This window comes from Chinchilla lanigera, unplaced genomic scaffold, assembly GCF_000276665.1.
Source record: "Chinchilla lanigera isolate Chin_1 unplaced genomic scaffold, ChiLan1.0 scaffold00041, whole genome shotgun sequence".
Lineage (NCBI taxonomy): Eukaryota > Metazoa > Chordata > Mammalia > Rodentia > Chinchillidae > Chinchilla > Chinchilla lanigera.
The window spans coordinates 7,079,974-7,089,005 of NW_004955442.1; the positions used below are offsets into that span (position 1 = coordinate 7,079,974).

At 49.0% G+C, this 9,032-nt stretch overlaps 1 protein-coding gene across 2 annotated transcripts in view; it reads left to right on the forward strand.

Moving 5' to 3' along the window:
- Positions 1 to 5,000, forward strand: part of Litaf (lipopolysaccharide-induced TNF factor) — a 30,556-nt gene extending 25,556 nt beyond the window's left edge. The window contains exons 3-4 of one of the 2 annotated variants that reach the window (XM_005391161.2): positions 217 to 370; positions 3,356 to 5,000. In XM_005391161.2, the coding sequence (XP_005391218.1) occupies positions 217 to 370; positions 3,356 to 3,464 (263 nt within the window). In that variant the 3' untranslated portion in view covers positions 3,465 to 5,000. The remainder of the gene's footprint in view (positions 1 to 216; positions 371 to 3,355) is intronic. The other variant, XM_013517903.1, reaches the window with a different exon arrangement.
- The last annotated feature ends 4,032 nt before the right edge of the window (positions 5,001 to 9,032 follow it).

Here is a 9,032-nt window from a genome sequence, read left to right on the forward strand (position 1 = left end):
ACAGGGCGTCATTAAGTTGCGTAGGCTGGGCTGAAATTTGCAGTCCTCCTGCCTCAGCTTCCCAGAATGCTGGGGATTATGGGTGTGTGCTGTCAATGTGTCTGGCCTAGGTTGCTGGGAAGAGCTGTCAGAGGCTCTGTTCCGGCTTCTTCTGGTTTACCCGACTCCCTCTTCCTTGTTTGTGGAGCAACATTTATTTGTCATCTTCTTTCCCAGCAGTACAGACCGTCTTCGTGCAGCAGCCCGTGTCCTTTTTTGACCGTCCCATCCAGATGTGCTGTCCTTCCTGCAACAAGATGATCGTGACTAAGCTGTCCTACAATGCCGGTGCCCTCACCTGGCTGTCTTGCGGGAGCCTGTGCCTGCTGGGGTGAGTGCACTGCCTGCCTTTGTGGCCCCTGCAGGGCTTTCCAGCTGCAGCAGGTTGGGTGTTCAGGTGGGGCCTTCCTTGCGGTGGGGACTGTCCTGGGCATGGGGGGATATTTTACTCTGGCAGTGCTGGAGATCAGACTGAGAGCCTGGTTCGTGCTAGACAAGTCTGCACCACTGAGCTACCTCCCAGCTGCTGTTCTGGGCCATTTTTCATAGTCCCTGGCCTCTCCCGACTATATCAATGCCCGCAGCCCCCTACCCATGTTGTAACCCAGAATGCCCTCTGAGGGTGCAAAGTCCTGACAGTGGAGAATGCTGCTGTTAGGCACTTGGGCACCTGGAACCCGATGCCCCTCATTTCTTTTCGCCCTTGAACCTCTCCCTGGTGTGTAGGGGCAGGTGCAGCCACCTACCTCCATGGAAGGTGGTACCCTTAGGGTTTCCTTTGCTTCTAGAATTTCATGACCTACATAGTAACGATTGCTTGACTCTGAGGGAAGCTTTAAACAGTCTGTGCATTAACACACTTCATAGTAATCTCTTCAAAACATCCTTTTATGAGTCTGAATATCTTTGCCATTTTCGACGCAGCTGGCCTACATCAGTATTTGTGTCTGCACCCAGGGTATTATATTTAAAGAAGTAATCGGTTCTGCTCTGGGAGAGAAATTGGAGGAAACACGATTGAATTTTTTTTCCCGAGCAGGTAATGATAGGAGCCTCCCTCCCGGCCATGGGGGCCACTCTGAACTGTGGCCTGGTTATTTTCCTTGGAGGAAGCAGGGGTTGTGAGCTTCTCTGCAGGAGCCTTCTGCTCCTGAGGACTGGCACTTGCCATGCGTGATGCGAGGTCAGGAAGGAACAATGTTTCTCTTCCTCAATTCAAAGAGGGGCTGAGAGCCCCAGGGTACCTCGTTAGCTTCCTGGAGGTCCCCATTAAGTGGGGAAGAGGGGGACTTAACCAGGTTTCTCAGCACCTGGTTCCCTGCCTTGCCTGTGCCCTCCACTTCTGACTGTTGCTTTTCTTCCTTGGCCAGAAAAAGTTAAATACAAGGTCATTACCTTTGAATATTTATATTAAGACTAATTTTTTATCTTTGAAATCGGGGAAAGACAGAATACAAAGGTATACTGGAGGTCAGCATCTGCTGGTCTGGCTTTTGAAATGGAGGCAGCTTTCCTGCCCCTCTTTCTGTTTGTTTGTTTTTGTTTTTGTTTTTTTTTTCCTCCGGTACCAGGAACCGAACTCACGACCTTGCGCTTGCCAGGCAGGCGCTTTTGCCACTGAGCTAAATCCCCAGCCCCTCCTGCTGCTCTTTCTGTCCCCCTCCTTAAAAGTGACAGAGCAGAGGTCAGAGCTCTTCCCTCCAGCTGTGTGCCGGTGGGCAAGACACTTCTCCTCTCTGTGCTTTGTTTTCCCATCTGTAATCTCGGGGCTGCTGAAGATAAGGTCAGTTGAGTGTGTGTGGCCTGCCTGGATCTGAACTTGGTAAGCTCACACAGCAGGAGGAAATGCCTTTCACAGAGCTTCCTCTTCAGAATATTTCTAGGTTCTGCTTTATGTGACTCAATACCTTCCTGTAAAAATGTTGAATTTTACCTACGTGTTTGGTGATCTGGCAACCGCCGTTCCACTTTCTTCCTCTAAGTCTAATTCCTCATCTTGGCGGAATCTTCCCGTGTTTGTCATGTTGTGACCTGCGTGGCACAACACTGGCCCCCAGGCTGCATGATGATCTTGCTTGTGTGTGCGGATGGTGTAGCCGAGAGGTGTCCTTTGGGGAACTCAAATGGTGGCTCTGAGCCGCGGCTTGTCTGCAGAGAAAGAGATCTTAAGACACAGGCCTAGAAACTGTGGCCCCAGGCTCTATCCAGCCCACACCTGGTTAAGTGTCCCTGGAGCCCAGCCATACCCATTTGTTTAGGAATTCTCTACAACTAAGACAAGGGCAGATCTGAGTAGTTAAAACTTGGGCCACATGGCCCATTGAAACTCAAATATGTACAGTGCAGCCTTTTAGAAAAAAGTTTTCCAACCCTGATCTAAGACTTTCAAGGATGCTCAAATGACCCCAGATATGGAAACACACCCAGGATAGTCTGTTAGTCCTTTATGTGGACCTGATGTGGCCATCATTTCCCTAGGGCAGCTGTCACATGTCTTTAGTTGTGCTGTCATGGCTGCCTCCGTGTCCCGAATCGATCCCATGACCTTTCCTGAGCATTTTGACTTCGGGGAACAGCCAGGAGTTACGGGGTGCCAGATCTGGTGAATGAGCTGGATGAGGCTCCCGGTAGTGCTTTTAGGCACCTGCCTTTCTGCTGGGTGGCACTTGGCAGCAGCATTCACTGTACTTTTGATCACATCTCTTAAAGACACTCACAAAAGAGGACTTCCGGAACTGCTTGAGAAAATGGCGAGAATGATGGGTTAAGTATGTTTGAAGCAAGGGGGGAATTTTGAGGAGATTAATAGTAATGGGTATTTTACCTTACTAAAAAATTTTTTTGAGTTGGGCGTGGTGGTGCACACCTGTAATCCCAGCACTCGGAGGCTGAAGCAGGAGGATCCTCACAAGTTGGAGGCCAGCCTGGGCTACAAAGTGAGCCCAAGGCCAGCCTGAAGTGCATCTCGAGACCCTGTCTCAAAAAGACAAAAAAAAAAGTTTATTTTTGAGACAGGGTCTCGCTATGCACTTCAGGCTGGCCTTGGACTTAACTATGTAGCTCAGGCTGGCCTCCAACTCACAGCAAGCCTCCTGCCTCATCCTCCCGAGTGCTGGACTACAGGCATGCGCCACCATGCCTGGCCATTGTAATACATTTTTAAAAATGTAAACATTCACCATGTGTTTTGATCACACAGTGTAGGGTCACTTCTGCGGGTTCTCAGAGTTAGGACACAAGCACAGGTTTTTGGCGGGCACCATCTAATCTGTTGCAGTGGGTAACATGCTCTCTGTGTGACCTTTTATTCTCCCAGGTGTGTCTTGGGCTGCTGCTTCATCCCCTTCTGCGTGGACGCCCTGCAGGACGTGGACCACTACTGTCCCAACTGTAAAACCCTCCTGGGCACCTACAAGCGCTTGTAGGACATGGCCAGGCGTGGAGGGAGCTGCGTGCTGCAGGGAGTTGCCCGAATCTCAGCCATCCCACCCCTGGGACAGGCTCAGCTCCAGTGGTCCCATCTCTCCACCTTCGTGTCTTCTTTTGGGGGGAAAATGTCGCAAAAGTCACAAACCTCCAAATCCCAGAAATTGCTGCTTGGAGAGATACACGGGACTTGCAGAGACATTGACCTTTGAGTGTGGGTTCAAGGGTTTCCTGCCTACCCACGACCCCAAAGCCACCCTGACTGTGACGTTTCCCCATCTGATTATCCTCCCGTGATTTGCCTTCCTGCCTCAGTGGGCCCTTTCTCTGGCCTCCAACTGAGAAGCCACAGTTTGCCTTATTTCTGAGACTGTTGTACCTGGCCCTCGGCGGAAGCAGCCTGTCGCACTTGTCATCTTGTCCTTCTCTTCCCGCCCCATGACAAAAATCTTGCCTTAGAGACTATGGGTTTGGCTCTTAGATTTTGTACTTGCAAACTTTTTTGGCACTCAAGCTCACTTTAATTTCTTGATGTTCTTGTAAGTGCAAGGAAGGGCTGTTAACTCCCACCAGACACAGATCCGTGAGGTCATAAGTGCAAAGTAAAAGAAAATTAGGGCTGGATTTTATCATGTTTGCCTTCCCTTGTTTCCTCAGCACCACTTTATATGAAGGGATTTTTTTATGGTTAATAGTATTAACCGCTTTCGTGACCTCCTTTTGATCTTGAACACATTTGAAGCTAATTTGGAAAGGAGGGTTTTATAGAATTGTTTTCTGTAACCGTAGGATGGGTATCGTTTTCCCATCTGTCAGTGTACTCTGTTTTTGTTGGGTTTAGGAGACAGGGTCTTGTGTTGTCCAGGCTGGTCTTGAACTCCTGGGCTCAAACGATTCCCTCTGCCTTGGCCTCCCAATTAGCAGGGGTTTCACATGCTTATCACCATGCCTTTTCTTTTTTCCTTAAGAGAAAAATAAGTGGATAATTTTATCCATGGCCTTTACATGGATTTAGGGTGGTTCTTAACAGCCTCTCAAAGTGGGGCTCCTTTGGGGTTCCCAGCAGAGCGAGGCGGGAAAGCCTGGTTGGGCCCGTCCAGGTGCTGACAGTGTGGGGCACCAGAAGTGTCTCAAAGGAATCTAAAGTCTGATTTTATTTTTTCAGAGGTCCCCTTTGTTATATAACAGCAATGTGATTTCTGGGACTCAAACTGCAGCCAGAGTTCTAGGTTGGCTGCTGTGTCACTTTGAAATCGAGACAGAGCTGGGCTCGCCTTTCTGGAGGCCCCATTTTGAAACTCAACTGGCACAGGGAATTTCTATGAATGAATACTCGTGTAGAAATCCAACCTAACCCTTGGACGAAAATCTGTGTATTGGCTGAAATTTATAACCATTGATTCAGCTTTGTTCACCAGTGTTTTGGAAGTGCCAGTAATTATTTTTGCAGTGAATTATGGATACCATATAATACTTTGGTGTTATCTGCTTTTCAAAAAATAAAAGTCTTTGGTTCACTCTGAACTATTTATCAATCTGGTGTGAAGAAAGGTCTCATGTTGTGTTTCCAGGCGTTGCTACAAAGAACCTTTATTTGCTCTGTAATGGTGGAAAAATCCTTCACAACACAAACTTTAGGCTTGCTGAATGTCCCCCAGTGTCGCACTGAGTGGGTTGTTAACGAGTCAGGTTTGAGCATTGGGCTGCTGCAACCCCATAGGCGTCATGGATGGCAGCAAGCCACAGCTTTCAAGTTCTAATCAAATGCACAGAAGCAAGCCGGTGCCATTCATTCTCCGAACAAAACATGCTTTGTTAATTGATCGGGGTGGCTGTGACGAAGGGGGTACTGTAACATGCCAGGAGTATCGATAACACCCCCCCTCTTTCCTACTTGATGACAGTTTCATTTTGGAAGGCGCAGGAGAATAATGTCATCTTGGTGTGGCTTACATTGTCACCGAAACCCTAATTTATGGGCTAGGAAAATTGCTGCTTACGGGATCCTGACTATGGTGTTTCTTCCTTTGACAAAACTCAAAGCGGTGCATAGTTAGCATTTGTGCTCAGATGGCAGTATAGAAATGATCTCAAGCTGTTATTAATTACTTATGCAAAGCCGCTGAAAGCAGGGCTGTTCGGAGGACCATAAGATACATATTATATGGAACTTCAATGTCAGATTCCTGAAGTATGAAGTATTCATCAGGCACGCCATTTGAATGTTCAAAATATGGACTTGATCATATATTTTTGCAAATTAAAAGTCCTTCTTCCTCTGCCACTGTCTGGGGGGACTTTGAAATCAGCCTGTTACAAAGACCAGATCACATTCAATTTGATGAAAACGGTTTTAAGCCACCTACTTGGACCTCAAAGAAGAATTTTGCCAATTTCAAACCAGAAGGAGCTGCACCTTATACATCCACCTGGGTAGTAAGAAGTGTTGGTGTGCATCTTGTAACAAAGTATTCAGGTTTTATGTCTCTTTAGGCCAACTTTAAACACGTAAGACTCCTTGCTGACCATAGCATTGCCTTAAAAATGTTTCTCGGGGATAACTGGCTTCCCCGTTGCTACCCAGAATTCTTTTTTAGGGTGCTGGGTTATCTAGACGTGGCTTCATAGCCTCACACGTTGGCTCTGTTGGCTCCCTGGAGGAGGCCTGGCATGTTGGGGGTGTTAAAAGCCTTCTCTGACTTTGTGGCTTAGGATGTCTGTTAGGAGTAAATCCACAGACACTGGAATTTTACTTGCAAAATTCTGAGTTGCACATTGGATTCTTATGAAAATTATCTGCTGCCTTTATGACTCTGGTGTTTACAATGAGCCGTCTGTGTTCTACAGGCACTGAGCGAATTTGAAGTAGATCCAGCAAGGGCCAAGCAAGAGCAGGAGTAGTGTTAAGGTTTGTTTTTTTTCTTAAACGATGCTGAGGCTCAGAGAATAAAAGGAAAAATCAAACCATTTCACAGCCAGGCATACAGCTTAGTGCATGTAACCATTTTGTGCTTGTTCTCTGAAATTACAGAAAGATGCTATTTCAGCAACACCCGCCCCACCTTGTTTTCGTTTTGTTGATTTTTAGTGGTGGGGATTCAGATACACAGCCTTGTGCATACTAAGCGTGTGCCTTACACTGAGCTCCTCCCCCAGCTCCTTTTTTCCCTTTCAGACTCTGTCTACCGGGGACTGAAGCCAGAGCCTTTGCACTGAGCTGTATCCCCAGCTGTTTTTCTACATTTTGAGACAGGGTCTCACTAAGTCGTCCGGGCTGTGCTTGAAGTTTTGATCTTCCTGCCTCAGCCTCCTGCAGTGCTGGGATCACAGGCATGTGCCACTACGTCTCCCTTTGTTTAGTTTTATGTCTTAAAAGAAATGTGTCCCTGTTGCAGAGCCACATCTTTTAGGCGTACCCATTGGAGCTACCCTGGCCTGAAGAACTTGGGCATCTGATTTGAGAGTCATTTTGGGGCGGCCTGATGGCAGCAGAGCTGGCTTGGGAGCAAGAAGACCTACACGGGGGCTGGACTGCCTCAGCTTGCTGGCTGATCAGAGCAGGACACAGGTCCCGGGCCTGCCTCCCTCTGCAGCTGAGAAATGAGAGATGGAAGCCACATGCCAGCACTCGGGCACAGACCTTTCGAGAGGGGCTGTGGACTCCAGGGTTCAGCTGAGCATCGCCGCTCAGTGTATGGCAGTACAGGGGCAGGCGCTATACCCTCCCCGTGAAGCTGGTGAGAGGACATGGCGGGAAAAACCCAGTGCCACCAGGGGTCACAAACCAGGAGGAAAAATGCCCAGAGCAGCAATTGCAGCCGGGGCTGGGTGGCAGCTCGTTCTCTAAAATGCCACTGATGTTTTCCCTGGTCAGGGGGCAGCTTTAAGTTTCCATGCTGGACAAGTCAGAAAGCTTCACCAGGAAAGTTTGTCACATTCTTCATTCTTGTCATTTCATTTGCGTTTCTGCACTCCGGATCTGTTCCATTGTCTTTTGAAAAGTAGCTGCCCCCGACCCCCACAGGTGCTTTTCTCCTCCAGCTCACTGACCCCCAATGTCCTGCTGGTAAGCAAGAAGGAGAGGCTCACTTTTGGCGACAGGTGGATTACGAGGGGACAGGCTCCACATTTGGGCCGCACTTCTCCAGTCACCAGAAAACTCCATCTTCCTGGAGCAGTGTGGACTATGCCATCCTCTTTGGAAAGAGAAAGTGGGGAACACTTGACCGTCACTTTCAATGTTAGCGTGGTTGTTTATGCTGCTTTGTTTGCAAGAGATTCTGGAGCAGAGAAGTGGATGTGAGCTGGATATGATGGTGCATACCTGTGATCCCAGCACTCTGGGAGGCTGAGGCAGGAGAATCACAAATTTGAGCCCAGCCTGGGCAACTTAACAACTTAGTGAGACCCTGTCTAAAAATGAAAAATAAAACATAGGCTGGGGATATAGTTCAGTGCAAAGGCCTTGGGTTCAATCTCCAGTGCCACAAAAGAAGCAAAACACCACCAAAAAAGAAGCAGCGAGTGTGTGGTAAACAGACAGACAGCTTTTCAGAGACTTTTCCCAAGCTGTAATTTGCAGTTCCTATTCATGTCGGAAATTCAAGTGGCAGAAAAGAATGTTCATCTGAGGCTCAGTGGGAGTTGGTGAGCTGGGGTGTCGTCCTGCTTATAAACCTGCCCTGGGACCACCCAGCGAGGAGCTCCTGGGTGGGGCAGGGGGCTGATCACAGTGACATCACCCACTGTGGCATCTCACATGCTGCCCCCCACCATGTTCACAGAGAGCCACCCTCACCCTTGGTGTTGAGTGGGCTTAATCTTCTCTGCTTTGTTCTGATTATTTTGTTTTTGTTTTTTTTTTCGGTACCAGGAATCGAACTCATGACCTTGCGCTTGCCAGGCAGGTGCTGTTCCGCTGAGCTAAATCCCCAGCTCCTTGTTGTGATTAAATTTCTCCCTCCTTGTATGTTCTGCCTGTTCCCTGTCAGAGACCGGATTTCTAATGTGTGACTGTGAGTGTGTGTGTGTGTGTGTGTGTGTGTGTGTGTGTGTGTGTGTGTGTCTGGTCTGGGTATCTATGCGTGTGTCTGGGTGCACATGTGTCTGTGTTTGTTGGGGGGGTCTAAGTGGTGCATGGGAGGGGACACGGGTGTCTCTGTAGGTGTCGGAGTGGGAGTATATACATCTGCGTGTTTGTGTGGCAGGAGCTGGGTATCTCCACAGGCATATGTGTCTGCGTAGGGAGGTGGTTTGTGTGTCTGAGGCTCTGGGAGTCTCTAGCTGTCTGTGAGTGGCCCTGTGTGTGTGCACATGGGGAAGGTCTGACCCCAGGGAGTAAAAGATGTGAACAAGTGTCCTTCCAGAGCTGCAGGCCAGCCGTGGCCTCCCTCCCTGTTGGCTGTGCATGGCATCTGCCTGGGGACCCTCCGCAGCAGGCCAGGCCAGTTTCCGGGCCTAATAGCACACAGGACCCTGGCGGAGCTGTGCACCCCAGCGTTGATCCGACTCCCGTGAATGTCACCGGCCACCAGGCTGACCTGTCTGCTGGCACAGCAGGTATGGGC